The 18227-nt window shown below is 40.5% G+C and overlaps 1 protein-coding gene across 1 annotated transcript; it reads left to right on the forward strand.

Moving 5' to 3' along the window:
• The first annotated feature begins 15966 nt into the window (after window positions 1–15966).
• LOC143568837 (two-component response regulator ARR17-like) lies at window positions 15967–16555 on the forward strand. Its single transcript, XM_077054887.1, has 3 exons — window positions 15967–16064; window positions 16165–16235; window positions 16342–16555. The coding sequence occupies exons 1-3, from the start codon at window positions 16023–16025 to the stop codon at window positions 16463–16465; spliced, it is 237 nt and encodes a 78-aa protein (XP_076911002.1). The 5' UTR covers window positions 15967–16022; the 3' UTR covers window positions 16466–16555.
• The last annotated feature ends 1672 nt before the right edge of the window (window positions 16556–18227 follow it).

Here is an 18227-nt window from a genome sequence, read left to right on the forward strand (position 1 = left end):
TATCCCATTTGAAGTTATTCACAATTGGTAAAAAAAACTGCATAAAACCACCAAATAGATATATTACACTTCGAGTGGCGTATCATAGGTCGACCTTGAATATGAAATGCACCTGGTAGTCTGGTACACCGTATACGGTGAATAACTACACCCAATATGTACATGATTAACATGTATTATATGCTAAGGATGAGAGCTCTTGGTACGGTACCGGTATTCCCGAATTTTTCATGAAATACCGTTACTTAACCGATAATGGTACCAAGCTGGACATTTCAGTACCAATACCATCCCGAGCTCATCCCTATTATACACATAGTGTAAAGTTGATGTGCCTGCTTAAAGTGTCTACACGCCCAATCTTGTACTACACTTTAAAATCTATTTGTGTTAGCATATCATATGCTGGGAGTCGTTTTTGATTCATTTCTTTGTCTATATGTTGCATGTGCCTATTCATTGCTTGCTTCATCTAAATAACACAATTTCACACTCTCTCCATGTTGCCCTACTATATAGACTTGCCAATGTAGCGTGTTTCAAAACTCAAATATGACTAAAAACATATGTGAAGATACAAATCAACACCACATCACACCCGCATATCCCATCAGGCGTGTTCAACCCCATTTGTCAATACGGATTCCCACCCTAAAATTTTGCTCATACACTGCCCCTAATGTCCAACGATGATCTCAAACGCCACACGAGCTAAAAAGGCCATCTGCGTATGATGTTTGGGTGCTATAAATTAGTTAATATATTTTTTAAATTTTATATCTACGTGAAATATAAGGAACTAGTATGAGAGAGAAAATCACACGGACGTCGCCGAAGAGAGTATTGTAGGTGTTTGAATTCGGATCTCTACGGACTTTGAATGTCAAAGGGTTCTCTTCATGCATATTATTGTGTTTTTATAATAATAATATCTAAAGATAAAAAAGCATGATGCTACAAGATATTAATATCGATTATAAGTAGTTCTTTAAAATTGCAATGCTCATGTAGTTCTGATCTCGGTTTATTTTAATTAATACGAAATAATAATTACATGTTAAAAATACATGTAAATTTGTCGAATCGATTTAATGCTCGTCACATGGTCTAAAGTTGTGTTCTAATTAGTAATTAGTTTCATTTCTTACTTGTCTTTCTGTTTTAATCTTTTTAAAAACATATGTATTAATTAAGGTTTTGATAAAGATAACTTTGAAAGCTATTTTAATCATTAAATACATGCACAAACTATATTTTAATAGTTTATTATGTTTATACATGCCCTTAACTGTTAAGAAAAATCATTAAACTTACACATTACAATATTTTAATACCAATGTCAACCAAACAAATAAAGAAAACAAAAAAGAGCTAATTATACAGATTCAGATTAAATTTATAACTAAAACTAGACGGGTGTCCGCGCGATGCAGCGGGTGATTGAACCTGCTAATCACGTACAAATATAAGTGTTTATGGTTCAATTAAAACCTTGAAATCGTTTAAATCGGACATTGTTTTGACTTCTTTTTTCTTTTTCTTTTTTACTTTCGGTTTGTTGGTTGATTTCAACGACAAAAATTAGTATTAACGGTTGGACTCACAAGTTTAACTTAAAAACCATCAAAACCGACACTGAACACCCATACGTAACATATTAATTTATTTAAAATGAAAAAAATTACAACAATATCATATTCAAATTAAAGAGAATAAAATGCTCGTTTTTATGGTGCAATTTGTTTATAAAAATATTAACGTATGAAAAGGCTATAGTCGTTTAAAAATCTTGGGTGGGAAGTTAGTTTACAAGTTAAATTAAAAACATAATATGATTAAAGATGAGGGACCAAACTTGTAAGTTGAATGAATTGTGTTTAAAAGACATGTTTAACCTTACTAACACATGTACCAAATGTTTTAAGTATTGTAAATTATTAAAAATGGGTGTCTTAATTTGCCCTTATTTGATGTATTATATATAGTATAGATATTGCAAATTATTCAATAAATATAACATTGTTATACTTTTAAACAAGTGAACCGTCTTTCCTAGTTTAAATGCATGAAAGATTCGTTAATAAAAGTCAAATGCTAGAACTGTTCTAACCTAGTTATTATATTGTGTGTGTTGAATACTATAATGGCTAACACATACACGTTTACATTACTTTATGATTTAATTTCAGTTTGTCTTTTATATTGTACTTTCTCATTTAAGTTATTATATTATTAAATGGTAGGCCGTTACTTGAGCCTGCCTTTGGTCGACATGGATCAGCCCGCTCTAAGGCCCACATTGGAGCGATCACGAAGCTTCTTAATATTAAGCCTTTAACATAAACATGGCTATAAAATCCGGTTCCGGACCTGAACCGTACTGCTAGACCCAGTTGTACAAACCACGCTATTCCCTAAAAAATCTTGCAAAATGATCTCGATGACTTCAATAGTTATTCTTAAACAATTTTGCCTAAAACGAATGGAACATTGAATTTTTTTATTAATATGCAATTACTCTCCCTTTACACGTGTTATGTCTCCCTTTACTATTCTATAACATTTCCCACCGATGAATCGATGATGATCGATTATATACACTCAAACATTTATTTTAAATTTAATTCTAGCTTTCATATCGATCAACCATGGTACAATTCCTCATATAAAGAGAAGTGTAACCGAATTAAATAATAATAAGTGTTTTACCAGATACGTTGCGCCGGACAATTTGGTAAAACCCGGGCGATAATAACAGTGACGGCCCAACAATTTTGGTGGCCTAAAACGAATAAAAAATCTAAGGCTTTTTCAAAAAAATTCAGCTCGTACTTTTCTAATGTCTATTCATTTTGCTTCTCATGTAGTTAAATAAATAAGTTAAATGTAAAACCAAATTAGTTAATTCTCTTTAGACAATCTACTCCTTCTGTCCCATTTTAAGTGTCTTAGTTTGAATTTTCAAGTCTTTCTTTTGCAACTTTGACCGTAAATATTTTTGTCCGTGTCATATAATACTTGATGAAAATTATATGAATGGATTGGGTTTTAAATATGTTTTACATTGATATAATTTTCATCAAGTATTATATGACACGAACAAAAATATTTACGGTCAAAGTTGCAAAAGAAATACTTGAAAATTCAAACTAAGACGCTTAAAATCGGACGGAGGGAGTATTATGTAACTTATCCTAATGAATTACAATGACATATTTGCTTCTTAAAATAAACAAACTAAAATGTGAATGTATTAAAATACGACATATTACAACTATAATATCTATATATCATCTTAATTTAGAGAACTATGAATGGTATATCTAATGCAATGTTGAATTTCAATATTTTAAACTCGAAAGAACTTTGGCTGCAACTGGAAACTACAATATACACTCAAGTTATTGAATAAAACTTTATTTAAAAAAAATGAAGAGTATTTGAAATACTAAAGAGATACTGAAGTAATCTTAACAAGAGAAAAATAAACCATAAATGTAACACTATAAAATATTGGGTAATAAGGCTTGTAGTTCTCCTTTCCCACAAGAGTAAGATCCAAAAACTAAACTTGAAATACGGAATGGCTTCGAACCTCTGGCAGCTAGCCTACATGTGAATTACCTTACTAGCATAGTAGGGTTTGGTTGTTTGGCAATACAATCAAATAAAACTTTTATATAAATTTTATATGACTTTTTTTAGAAAAATTGGAGCCTTAAAATTTATGGGGCCTAAAGCCCAAGCCTTACTATATAATACATTCGGGCCGGCCCTAGATAATAAACTCAAACGTTGTCGATCCTGGGCGTTGAGGCGGTAAGCCAACGCAAATTCGGTTGGTTTCAATTACGTGCATTATGATACCGGAACTAAAAATCTAAAATAAAATAAAAACATATAAAATTTGAGGTGGATCAATTGAGTGGCGTCACTCGGTAAAACTCGAAGATTCCAGCATTGTCGATCTCGGAGGTTGAGGCGGTGAGTCTACGCAAATTTGGCCGATTTTTGTCATATTGATTACGGTACTGAAACTAAAACAAAAACAAAAACAAATTGGCATTCAATAACTTTATGTGAATTAAAACAAAATGCAACAAGTCTATGCGAATTTGGTGGGTTTCTGTCACGTTCATTATGATACCAGAGCTAAAACAAACAAATATTGACATTCAGTCGATTTTCATTACGATACCAAAAGAAATTAAAAAACGAAAAATGTTGTGAAACCCCAACGTTGAAACCCGAGTGTTGGTAAAACCTGAGTGTTATGATGGTGAGTTGACGTGAATTCAGACATTATCGGTTGTGTTTGTTACGACATTTGACATATAAAAAAGATTAACATATAAAAAATTAAATATTCGACGTTTCTTTGGTCGGTAAATGACTGTGATAAAACCTAAGTGTTGTCCATCCCGGGTTTTAAAGCGGTAACTCGACACGAGTTTGGTCGGTTTCGGTTACTTTTGTTACGGTACCGGAGCTAAAAAATGATAAACAAATATTAAAAAATGAGATGGACCAATGGGGTGGCGTTTGTTGGTAAACTCGGGCGTTGGTAAAACCCGAGCGTTGTAAAAAAACAAAATTCAAGGACCAATATGGTGCTGCCAAGTGGGAACTTAGCGGTACCAAACTTTGAAATTGTTATATATAATAATAACTAGCTTTAGAATTCGTGTGATTCACGTGATGCTTATAAAAAAAATACAATTAAGCTATATAAATTAAATGGTTTTTTAAATTCAAATTATATGTTATAATGGAATATTGATACGAATACGTGGTGTATTCCCACGTATTTACTTCACAATCACAAAAAGTTTTACATAGTGATTTTATAAGTTGTGGTTATATTTTTTAATAGAATAATGAATTTTAGCAAAAAATGATAGGATGTTTTATTATGAATGACATAAAAATAATACTCCATCTGTCCCATTATAAGTGTCCACATTTCCTTTTTTATTTGTCTCATTATAAATATCTACTTTCAAAATTTATTAGCCATCTTCCAAGTTTACCCTTAAACACACACAACTAACATTAACAAATAATATTGATGGACCCACTTTTCAAGGGTATTATTGTCAATCGGTAAGAAAAAAAAAGTAATCATTCAATCAATATTAAATTTTGTGTTTTTCAAACCTGGACAATTATAATGGGATGGAGGGAGTATCATATATAGAATTAGCATGAATAAAACACTTTTTTGTATTACAGTTTCGAAAGAGATGGATTAAACCTTCATGGATCCATGAAGGTTAAATATGTGAGAATGGATCCATGAAGGTTAAATATGTGAGAATAAAATTACTATTTATTAATAATATTTTTTGTCTTTATTTTCTTATACCTATAAATATCGTTAATTGAATTTTACCACATTAATTTCCTATAATTTAGTTATATTAATTAAAGAATAGGTTGAGATGTTTTAATTACAATAATAATAAATAAACTATATTAGTCCTCAAACTAGAAATATTAATATCATAATGACTAACAAACAAACAAATATTTTGTGGATATAGTTATTTATGAGAAACACTAAATACTTTAACTTAATTCATGTAAGCTTTTAGTTGTAAAACAACAAATATGGAGGTAGTTTAAAACTTGTATTAAATAAAATAATAAACCAATACCAAACACCAGCCCATTGTCTTACTTTCTTGACTGTGTAGTGTAGGCTCTCCTGCAAATCGTATCCCAATGACCCAAAAAGATCACGAAATATCTGTCCCCTGATTTCATCACCCCCCTATTTTTACACTTTTCCTTAATTCCTATCCATTTCACACTCTTTCTCTTCTCTTCCTCTTTTGTCACATGTTCTATATATATATATATATATCCATATATCTCTGTCCTAATTTACTTGCCGTGTCTTGTTTGTGTTTCAGTTAAAGATCATTAAACACACACTGTTTGTGTTTGTGTTTGTGTTTTTTCCTAGGTTTTATTTTGTTTGTGTTTGTAACTTTGTGTCATGGATTCATCATCATCAAAAATGGTGGGTTTGAAGGAGGAAGAAGAGAAGCCACATGTGTTAGTTGTGGATGATAGTTTGATTGATCGTAAAATCATGGAGAAGCTTTTTACCAACTCTGCATGTAAAGGTATTCTTTTTTAATTGCTGTTTTTCAGTATTTACAGTTTTATAATATGTACATGGGATCAGATCCAAGTCTTGTGCATTTAAAAAATGTTTTTTTTTTTTTAAATTATATACTAAGTTTACCAGGCGCGTGAGCGCGATTTTAATGGCACGCGTCCTTTCAACAGCTGTTGCCAGCTTGCTCTTTGCCACGTGTCATAGTTTCATTGCACCTGCGATTTCTCTCTCTTCCGCATTAAATTCATCGCATTAATTGCGATGAGTATATAAAGGGCGAGAGGGTGCACCTTAGTCCACACTTTCACTTCTCTCTTCATCTTCTAAACGATTTCCGGCGAATACTCACTATTCCGTCGAGCATTCTTCTGAAATCGTTGTTCTGTACATCCAAAACATGTCTTCTACCCGTGATTTTGAGGCCACTGCCGAGGAGTCTGAGTTGTTCGTCGAGAACCCGACGTCGACGTCCGAAAAGGACGACAAGAGCATTGCTGGCGAGTGCCAGTGCGCTCTTCCTATTGACCTCTACCAGTACATCGTCCGGAAGTTCATGCTCGAGCCTTTCGAGCCTGAGTTTCCGGAGCCTCATCAGACGGTATACGATGCCCCCAAGGGCAAGATAGGGGTGTACGCCGCATTCTTCGTCTATGGGAATCTGAGGTTCCCATTGTCGAAGTTTGTGTACCGTGTTCTGGAGAGACACGGTGTACACTTGATGGAGGTACACCCAATGGCGATCGCGAAGATCCGCCATTTCGAGTGGGTGTGCCTCATTATGGGTGTAGAGCCCCATGTCGACCGCCTGATGACCTTCTACTCCTGGAGGTGCATCCAAGGCCCGCGAGAGCTGGTGGTCCCGCTCGGATGGGTACTCGCGCTCTTGACGAGAACGAGTTGCCCATCCTTGAGCAAACGGCGGATCGGTTCGTGGAGGTCTACCCGCCAGGCCACGAGATCCTGAGCGCCAGGCGGCCAGGTAAAGAACTTTTTAACCCTCGCCCTGTCAATGCTGAAACCTCTGCGGGAATTCCTCTAATTTTGTCATCTTCTGATGAGGAATCCGCAGATGGTCCTTTCTTGGCGAGGAAGAAGAAGGCTGCCGGCGGGAAGGGCAAGGCGAAGGTTGCCTCCACTGCCGATCCGGTGAATCGGTCTGACTCAGAGACCGAAAGTGAGGAGGTGGCGGGGAACCCTGGTGGTGAGACCACTATTCCGGAGGTTCAGACGGCTGTCACCTCCGAGCAGCCCCGGACGACGACGGTGACCAGCGTGAAGAGGCCGGCTCCATCGGGTTCGTCCCCGCCTGTTCGCACCTTCAAGCTCAAGAGGACTCGTAAGTGTAAACTTAATAGCTTTAACTTCATATCTTTCTGGCAATGTTTTTAATGTCTTGTCTTCATGCAGGCGTGGATGCAACTGCATTCCAAAGCGATGCGTGGAGGAGCGGTTCTGGACCCATGAAGGTAGATTTGGTCAACCTACCCGAGGCGATGAACCAGGCGGCTACGCCTGCTTGCAGTACTGGTTCAGTTGCTCATCCCATTGAGCCAACTGTTCCAGCTGTAACCTTATCCCCGCCGGCTGTCAATGCCATTTTCACCGAATCCGTCACTGAGCCGGCGGTGATTTCTCTTGCGGGTTCTTCCGCAGCCGCGGCCACGGTTGTGAGTTCACCTCCGGTGAGTTCACCTCCGTTGGTTTCCACCGCGGCAGCCTCCACCGTGTCTCCTCCGGCGCCTGCGACTACGGCCAGTCCTTCAGGTACGTTTGGGGTTGTGGCGTCTAGCCAATCCTTGCCTCCTTCCCGTCTCCTTGACCTTTTGGATGGATATCCCTTAGGTTCAGGTGATGGGTTTGGTGGCTATCGGCCTGTTGTCGACCCTACAGGTGCGTAGGGTTATTTTGGCCTATATCCCTTTCATCATTTCTTTCTCTTAACTGTTTTTTGTTTTATTGCAGTTCGTGATTCCAATGAGGTTTACGCTCCTCGGTGGAAGATCCGCCGGGGAACGACCCTCCGGACTGCTGAGGACTGCGTCGAATGGGCGCGTCACGCCGCCCCAAGCGGTGCGCTGGGGGAGGCCATGACCAGCTACCAGGAAGGTAGGCTGTCCAACGAGCTCCGAATCCTTCTCGCCCGGATGCAGCCGCGCGTCGAGCTACTTTGTCGTGAAAACGACAAGTTGAAGACGGCGCGTAGCCTTGAAGTGGCTCAGGCGCGGGCTATCTGGGAGGAGAACGCGAAGCTTGCCGCCGTTGCTGCGGAAAAGGAGAAGGCCTTCAAGGCCCTTGAGGTTGACGTTCAGGCTCGTCTGGAGGCCCGTTCCAAGGCTGCCCAAGCTGTTAACGAACAGCTTCGGCTGGCCAAGGAAACTGCAAGGAACGCAACCGAGAGGGCCAACAAGGCTGAAGCTGCTGCTGAGCCTCTACACATCGAAAATGAGGAACTTAAAGCCAAATTAGAGAGGCTCCAGCAGGCTCATGATGCCTTGGCTATGGAAGATGCCAAGAAGCTCCAAGAGATCTTGGACCAGAGGGGGGTGCTTGACCACACTGAGCGTAAGCTAAAGGGCGTCGAAGAGGCTGCAGCCAAAGATGTGTTGCTTGCCAACCTCACAAAGAACGAAGCCGAACGCGCCCGTAATGAAGCTCAAGCTGCCCTCCAGGAGGCTCTGGTTGCCAAGGAATGGCTTCTTCGAGAAGCGTTGTCGCAGGTATGCGCAGCTTCCTAACTTCTAACTTTTTTACGCTTTTCCTTACTCTTGAGTTTGACAAACTTCTGTTTTGTAGGTTGTGCATCGGGTGTTCACGAACACATCATATGACGATGCGATGAGCGCAGCCCTCAACGCTTCTCATGAGGATGGGGAAAAGGCTGGCTTCCTGTTTGGTCTAGGGTTTGTTGAACAAGGCATCCCGCCTTCCAACTTCCCTCTTTACAATGTGGATACTGAAGCTGCGTATGACCAAGCAGTGAATCAGTATGCTGCCTTCCCGCATCCGGTGGTGGAGAAGGTGAACGAGATTGCTGCTGCTGATGATGGGCTAGCTATCCTTAAAGCTTTCCTTGAACCGCCACACTCTACTGATGGTGCGGGTCCAAGTGGAAGTGGTCCTGAAGCTTGATCCTTTAGATCCCTTTCCACCATTAGAGTAGATTTTTATTTTTGTATAGCTTCTTTTGTATGCGGGTATGTACCCAGCAATCTTTGTAATATTTGAATTTTGATGGAATAAAGATTATTTGCTAATGCCTTGCCTTGTTTATTTCACGCATATTTTGATTTAACTTAGCAATTTCTTTAGTACTTAGATAAGTTAACTTTTCAATGTGACAGATAATAAGTTAAAGTTTTGCTTCCTCTTTCGTGATTGTGCGGGTAAGACCGTCACTTGCACTTAGTAGGATGGCTAAACTTTACCTATATCTGACATGCGTGGAAGTTTTCCTCATCCTTTCCTTTGAAATTTTCTAAGTGTTTTGAATAAGTTAACCTTTCGACGCGCGGTTGCCAATAGGTCAATGTTCAGTTTTCTTTATCATGATTGTGCGGGTAGGACCGTCACTTTCATTTATTGGGATGACCAAACTTCACCTATAACTGACCTGCGTGAAGGTTTTCCTTAGAAATTTTTACCGTTTTATGTGTTTATGCGGGTTTTGCCGCCTTCCACACGCAACGACTTACTTCTTCCCATATTTATGCGGTGAATACCGTCATAGCAGCGTGGGAAGTTCATAAGTATAAAGGTAAGGCTATCAACACAATGTGAAAGGATAATCATTTCCATTAGAAGTGGCTCTAGGCCTTTTCTTTACAAATTTGGAATTGATCTACATGTAACATTTGCGTAATTGAGCTCCGTTCCATGTTCTTGGGATAGGAGTGCCATCGAGCCTTTCGAGCCGGTATGCGCCTTTTCCCAAAACTTCTTTGATAATGTATGGTCCTTCCCAGACCGGTGCCAGTTTTCCTGGGCGCTCTTGGTTTGAAGCCTCGTTGTTACGCAATATGTAGTCTCCTACATTGAAGTTGCAGAGTTTTACCCGCGTGTTGTAGTACTTTTGCATTTGTCGCTTGTAGTTTTCCTCACGCGCTGCGGCTAAGTCTCTGCGTTCCTCGGTTAGCATAAGGTCTAACCGTCTTTCCGCATCATTGTCTTCTGGCTGAATTAAGACCCTTGGTGAGGGCAAACCAATTTCGACTGGGACCATGGCTTCAGTGCCATAAGTGAGGCTGAACGGGGTTTCTCCCGTACTGGCCTTTTTCAGCGTTCTGTTTGCCCAAAGGACGTGTGGAACTTCGTCTACCCAGCCGGATCTGTGTTCCAGGAGTCTTTTCTTTATGCCTTCGACGATGCTTTTATTTGCTCTTTCCACCTCACCGTTACCTTGCGGGTGTGCCACTGAGGTAAAGGTGTGGGTGATTTGAAGTTCTTCTAGCCACTTTTGTAGCTTCTTGTCAGCAAAGTTGGTGCCGTTATCGCTCACCAAAGTCTGTGGAAGTCCAAAACGACAAATAATAAATTCCCAAATAAATTTTTTAATATGTTTTGCGGTTGTTTGGGCTAAGGGTTTTGCTTCTATCCACTTGGTGAAGTAGTCGATGGCTACCACTAAGAACTGAACGTTTCCTGCTGCTGTAGGAAATGGGCCTGTCACATCGATGGCCCACTTCTGAAATGGCCATGAAGAGGTGACTGGAACAAGTTCATTCTTCGGGCGATGCGTGTTGGGTGCGTAGAGCTGGCAAGACCTACACTTTCTGATGTATGCTAGCGCATCCGTATGCATCCCCGGCCAATAGTATCCCGCGTTGTTTAGCTTAGCTACAACAGCGCGTGGACCTGCATGTACTCCATAGATGCCTTCGTGTACTTCCCTTAGGAGGTAGTCAGCATCCTGGTTGTCCACGCATCTTAAGAGTGGGCCAAGAAAGTTACGTCTGTAAAGAATGTCATCGTTAAGTTGATAGTTTAATGCTTTACAACGTATTTTTCTTGCCTGTGTTTTTGACTCTGGAAGTATACCCGCTGCAAGGTAATTTATTATTGGTGTCATCCACGTTTCTGTACCGGTTTGGATGACACAAATTTCCTTGTGCGGGACTGATGGTGCTTCAAGGAGTTCAATGCGGATGTCCTTTCCCAAATGGGTGAAGGCTAATGATGCAAGCTTGCTTAACGCATCCGCAGATTTGTTTTCGCTACGCTTGACGTGTGTGACTTTACAATCATTAAAATCGCGCATAAGGGTTTTTGCTTGTGCAAGGTACAGGGCCATTGTGTCGTTCACGGCCGTGTACGTTCCGTTTATCTGATTGGCTACTAACATGGAATCTACGTGGGCTTCCAAGTTTTTCACTCCCATTTTACGCGCAATTCTCAGCCCTGCCAAGAATGCTTCGTACTCGGCTTTGTTATTCGTACTTGGAAAGTCCAGTCGAATAGCGTAAGTGTATTCTTGGCCTGCTGGGTTGGTTAATTTCAACCCTGCGCCTGAACCCTCGTTGCTGGCTGCTCCATCGGTGTAGAGTCGCCAGACATCATTGATGTCCTGTGCTGGGGAGCGTTGAGCCTCCTCCTGGCACTCTTTCTCCCGCGAAGCGGGGACTTCTGCAATAAAGTCGGCCAGGACCTGGCCTTTCATAGCTGGTCTTGGCCTGTACTTTATCGCATATTCCCCCAACTCAATTGCCCATTTGGCTAGACGTCCCGATAATTCGGGTCTTCCATCCTTGACGAATGTTTCAACAATATCCTTCAAGGATGTACACTCCTCTGTACTGTGACCCTTTGTCCCGTGGAAGTCACAGAATTTGCTCTGATCCGCATTAGGTCGTTGCCGGATCATTGGAGCTTTTGGCCATGGGAGTTTTTCGGTGGCAAATATCTCCGTGACGCTTTTGGTGAGTGGCGTCCACCGGTGTTTTCGGCTTGAAGGGTGCGTGTTATCCCTTCTGCCAACAAGAAGGCGAGAGCTGGATGGGGTATCAAAGTTTACCCTTGACTGCCAAATACCTAGCTTCCTCTTTTTGTTCTGCCGGGCGATCCGAACATTGTTTTCTCTGGTCCTCTGCGTGTATAGATGTGTACTCTGGGGAAGGTCCCTACCCAGTTGCTTCTCCGTCTCGGCAAAGCGCTTGGCCGCCGTCATGATGGCATCCCATGTGGATAGCATGCCGTCCTTACCCGTCAACGTGCGGATAAGCTCTGGGTATTCGGCACCCTGGATGAAAGCGGCTTGAACCAGATCTTCACTTATGTCGCCCAGACTCAGCTTTTTGGAGTTGAAGCGAGTGATGAAGTCTAGTAAAGATTCATCTTCCTCTCTCACGCAGTTAAGGATCGTCCACTGCTCTTCAGTATATTTCCTCTGTTGACTGAAGTGTTGGCTGAACTTTTGTTGAAAGTCCGCCCAATCATAGATGTGGTGGACTGGTAAACGATCAAACCACGCCCTGGCCGCTCCAACCAGCGTCATTTGGAACATATAACACCACGTGGGTTCCGTCCAGTTACTGACGGTTGCCCCCGCTATGAATCTGTTCAAGTGATCGTCTGGGTCGGATAGACCATCATAAGTGTCGATGTTGGACATCTGTTTGGCACTTCTCGGGGCGATTGCTTCCGCAATGTCCCTTGCAAACTTAGACTTTCCCGCATTTGCGGCAGTTGGTCTAAAGGTTTTGGAGAAGTCACGTAGGTTCCCTCCCGCATTCCTTGGTTTGAAGGTTTCTCCAAAATTCCTTCTTGGTTGGAAGTCCGTTTCCTTACGCTTCCCTTTCGCCCTGTGGCGAGGGTTTGCGTCGGTGTCGGATTCCTCCCGATCATTGTCCGAGTACTCGCACTCACTGTTCATGTTGAGCTGTTGTCGAGTATTTCCGAATTCGTCAGCCTGTTGGAGTGAACGCAAGCGTTCATCCAACTCAGCTTGGAACTCTTTCTGACGTGCTTCGGCCCATGCCTTAACTTGATCGAGTGTTTGGCGAGGGAGCCTCGCCTGTTTCTCCAACTGGGCATCAGTGAACCCCAGTGAAATATTGTTTACTGCACTTGCCCCGGCTTGGGTAACCGGGGTAGTGTTCGTAAAATTTGTATAACCGCCGGTGTTCCCCCCAGTGGCTGGGGTTGTGGTTACCGGGGTTTCCTGGTCACTTACTGGCCTTGGGGCCGGAGTAACGTTAACCATTTCTTCAGAAATTTTGAAAAAACTGAGAATTAGTTCTAGCTTTTATGCACGGATGGCGCCAATGAAGAAACACTAAGTGACCCCGGACAGATTACGGATAATCTGGGGGTTAATTAGTGTTTCCCACGAGGGTTAGGTCCGGCAAAGAAGGATGTTCTTCAGATGACCTGCAAAACAGACACCGTGAGCTCGTCACTGAGAAGGGGGGGTTCCTCCTTGTGACCACCCTCCGGCGTGAGAATCAGACTAGATTGCTCTGAATATAAGTGTATATTGAGAGAAATAGCTAGTGAAGGTAAAAATACCAGATGATGATACCGTTCCAAGGTGTTGGAGTATTTATAGCCGAAGGTAGGTTTCCAAGCAGGTACAGCCAGCTGTATAATATTCCTGTTCTACCAACTACAGGCTACGCACGTGCCATGCTGGTTGGTGGGTAGGCAGCGGCTGATAGTGACCAGGCCGGCTGTGTACTATTCCTTTTCCACCAACTGCAGGCTATGTGCGTGCCACGACAAGGGTTGGTGAGTAGGCAGCGGCTAATAGTGACAAACAGTACTAGAGCATGCTCCTCGTACTGTTTGTCGGTGAGCTGTCACCCTGTGATTGGTTCATGGGCTGCTTTGGTCAGATCTTGTCTATTTTATCCATACCTTGGCAGGTATAGTACAAAAGATCTTCCAGAAGCATACGGACTGGCTCATTTGGACGGGAGTATTCCCGCCTTGCTCATTCCTTCAGGTGACACTGAATTATTTAGTGCCTTGTGCGTGTAGCCTTGCTATTAGTGCGGGTAGCCTTCCCTGATGGCTTGTATCCGCAGCTGGGGGGACAGGCGGGATACTTCACCATTGGGAGGTTTTCCCTGCGGGAACAGCTGGCGTACTGCGCGTAAGGTCTTCATCTCTGAGCATGGTGGGTCCTGCGGAACCAGTTGGTCCTTGCGCAAACGTCCCTCTTCAAGGTGAGTCTTGCGGGTCCAACTGGGCTCTGCTGGGACCTACCTCTTCATAAAGTTAATTAGCTTTATATGTATTCACTAGATTTAAAAGATATATAAGTGAGAAAGTGAAAGGAAATAGCCGGCATTACCACCCAACTTCTTCTCGTCGTCCCTCCCCATTAAACGTTCTTCAGAAGTTCACATGTACCTCTCATGCAACCGCATTATTAGGCCCATATATGATGCACCCACCTCATGTTTCTCACGTTCTTTTGGTGTTAACATGCCAATTTCACACTACAAATAAATTAATATGCATATATAAAGGTACTTTGATCTATAGATAACCATTTTTAAACAGAAAACCGCAAGAAGTATATAAAGTTTTGTTAGAAGAGAGAAAAAACATGACGTAGACGATGATATATGAATTAAAGTTAAAGCAAAAGAATAAAGATACTTTTCACTTGAAGTTTGTACATCAATTAAACTAATAGACGTGTCTTAATAAAATAACTAACCACATGTTTTATCCTTACCATAACTATATTAGTTCCTTTTAACTATTTGAACATAATTAAATAAAAAGAACTATTTTTGGGATACAATAATTGTATCTTTGCCATATCTTTGCAATCTTTTATTGTCAAGTGGAAAATCAAAAATGTGTCAAGTCCATCACAATCACAAAATGACCAATTATGTGTGGCAATTGTGACCCATAGCCTTAGATTAGATCCGGATCTATGTGGATTTTTAATATAAAGTTGACTATTCCTTTCACCCTACGCTACATACTTAGGTCTCTATTTTTTTCCTTCTAGAAGAAACCATTTGTAGAAGAAACCATCTGTTTCGACACAGCTCGTTTTGGTCCGAACCTGTTATGATCAATATTTGACATGACCCGACCGTTTTGTCTGCCCTATATGGCTATACCAATCTAGTTCAAATGACGACGTATTACTTTACTTTTATATTAAATTTAATAATAATTAAGTGCAATTTTAATTTTTTGGGTTGTCTGCAATATATCATCTGTGTATTGCCACCTCTACAGTGTTACACTAAACAAGTGCACACACTTGAACATTGTGACGCCCTGCTTGCGGTGCGCGCATATAATGTATATATGTGTGAACCCTCGGGTGGGCAAAAGTAAAATTGCACTAATTTTGACGTTATTTTACTAATCTCGTGAAAATAACGTTAAAAGTGGCGGAAGGTTAATCAGGCATCATGTGGTGGCGTTGATAGCCGAAAGACAAGGGCACATGCACCAATCAGCCGGTGTCCCGATGATTGAGTGCTATGTGCCTTATGTCCAAGGCTTGATGCAAAAATACTATCGAGCCGGGGGTCTCACCGGAAGCAGCCTCTCTATCCCTATGGGATAGAGGTAAGGCTGTCTACATCTTACCCTCCTCAGACCCTACCATAGCATTGCTATTGGTGGGATATACTGAGTACGATGATGATGATGATGATGATACACTTGAACATTGTGAAAACATTTTGTCTTTGTGGCAGTGACAACTGCTGAAAACGGGCAAAAGGCGTTGGAGCTTTTAGGTCAAGGGAAAGACAAAAACGCCAAACAAGTAAGTTATATGTTTTTTGTACCTTGAGAATCCGTAAGGGAAAACTCACGGGCCCACGAATAACTATGACTTTTTCACAACTTTTTAACTGAAATTTATGTTTTATTTTGGTAAAAGCAGGTCCCGAAGATTAACTTAGTTGTCACGGATTATTGTATGCCGGGAATGACAGGATATGAGCTCCTCAAAAAGGTTAAGGTAATGTGATGCAATGTGGTCTCTTTTACTTAAAAAGTTAAATCACAACAACATACTATGTTGTCTAATATTTTATTTTATCCCAAATCATTTGCAACAGGAATCAAGTGACATCAAGGAGATCCCTGTGATTGTCGTCTCGTCTGAGAATGTCCCCACTCGAATTGAAAAGTAATCACTCGTCAAACAAACAAATGTAGTTTTGAGTAGTTTAGAGAAATAAGTATTTAATGATGATGTCGTTAATGTTTCTCTTTTGAACTATGTTGGTGTTTAGTTGTTTGAAAGAAGGAGCTCAAGAGTTCATCCTGAAACCGCTCAAACAGTCTGATGTTAAGAAGCTGAGGTGTCAAATGCAGTTTGCACAGCCAATGAAGGGAAGGCTTTGCATGGGGAGATAAGTGATGTTAATCAGGATGCTAACGTGTGTTACGGACACACCTATTGCTTTATTTATTTTAATCAGTTTCTAGCAGTATGTAATTGGAACATCTGATAGATTGCATTTCATGAATTCTATTTGAAGAAAAGTTTTGTTTCGTTTAAATTGCGTGTGAAGTGATATACCTGTTTCGTAGTGCTGACTGCTGATTACATAAGTTGAAGAACAAATCTTCCAAGCATCATCACTTGGCAAGATCTATCATGTCCTTCACATTTTAGCTCATTTTGGCTCATGGGTGATGTTTTTGTACTCTTTACACATCTGGAAACATCAATACATAACCATTTTAGATAATTTTATAACATTTAAAAAAAAAGCCAATTGTTTATTAAATTTGAAATTACTGATTTACCCTTTTGAGGCATCATACTCTACCACCTTCTGAGGCATCTCTACAGAGGAAGATCCGCCTTCTGAACGTAAAGGAGAGAGTGCTGCATTTGGGCCTGGGGTCATTTCTGGAGTTTTAACATTTGACTCCTCAGAATAACCGTGGTTGTTTTGACTCTAAGGTGTTGGCGGGCCCCACGTTTTCTGAAGATGAGTTATTTATGTGATGAAATAGCTGGTACAGTTACTGATTTAGTCTCGCCGGTGCTAACACACTCTTTTTCTTCCTTAAAAAAACTATCAAATGATTCACAACGTCCACTTTTGACATTAATGCTTTCGTCTGAGAAAACATTGCCACTGAATGCATCATGTTCTGATGATTTCTCATCAGCGTGAAACTTCAGGTTGAAATCAGAATCAAACGGGCTGAAAGGAGAGCCCGTTTTGGTTTCAGATGTGTACACTGAAGCATAACGCGGTTTTGAATTCTCAAGATTGCATTGCTCTTCAAATAACCAATCTTCTCCCGGAGTTGAAAAATCTGGCAAATTGTTATGCGTTCTTGAGTAGATGCCACTTTCCTTTCGCCATAACTCCTCAGTAAATTCATTCCCTTTTTTACTGAAATTATTTACCTGGCTTCTGATATCAGCTTCATGTGTTCTTGGTTTCTGTCTTTCGGTAAATTTAAACGGTGGGATTTTGGTTTCTTCACGCCATACTACATTGAAAAATGTGAAGATATTAGGACAAAACATAAATAATAAGATAACTAGTATACAGTACTTCAAATTTGCCACCTGAATGGGACAAGCATGAATCTTCGCTGTACAAAAGTAGGTATTAAAATTGTGTTAAAGATCATTCAAATGAAATAAGATGAAAAGCACTTGAAAATTTGAAAATTATTATATATTGAATATGAACCTCACAAAGCTTAAACAGTCTCTCGTGTCTTGTGTTGTAAAGGAAGGCCAGGCTGAATGATCAGTCATCTCGGTGAAATCAGAGTTTCTATATCTAGTTGGGTAACTGTCATTGTTGATGCTTGTTAAATATTTAAAATTATATCACATATGAACTCGAATGAGGTGGCGTACCGTAACATAAAATCATCGTCATGCTCCGTTTGGTGCTTATACGAAGAAGATAATCCTGGTTAACAAAAAGATAGTAAAAGTGGTGCACTGACTAGTCCTAAAATATGTTAAGAAACCATTTCTCATTATTATTGTCACCACTATTATTTACATTCTTTCTAAGATGAATCTGGGGACAATTTATCCTTTTTCAGAAATAGTCGGCTTTGAAGTTTTCTTTATTATTATTTATAATTAAGAATAACTAAAATATATTAGATAATTCATTTTTGAGGTCTGGATTTT

Source organism: Bidens hawaiensis, unplaced genomic scaffold (assembly GCF_021521415.1).
Source record: "Bidens hawaiensis isolate Kalapana, Puna unplaced genomic scaffold, B.hawaiensis_p1.1 tig00024236_1, whole genome shotgun sequence".
NCBI classification, from domain to species: domain Eukaryota; kingdom Viridiplantae; phylum Streptophyta; class Magnoliopsida; order Asterales; family Asteraceae; genus Bidens; species Bidens hawaiensis.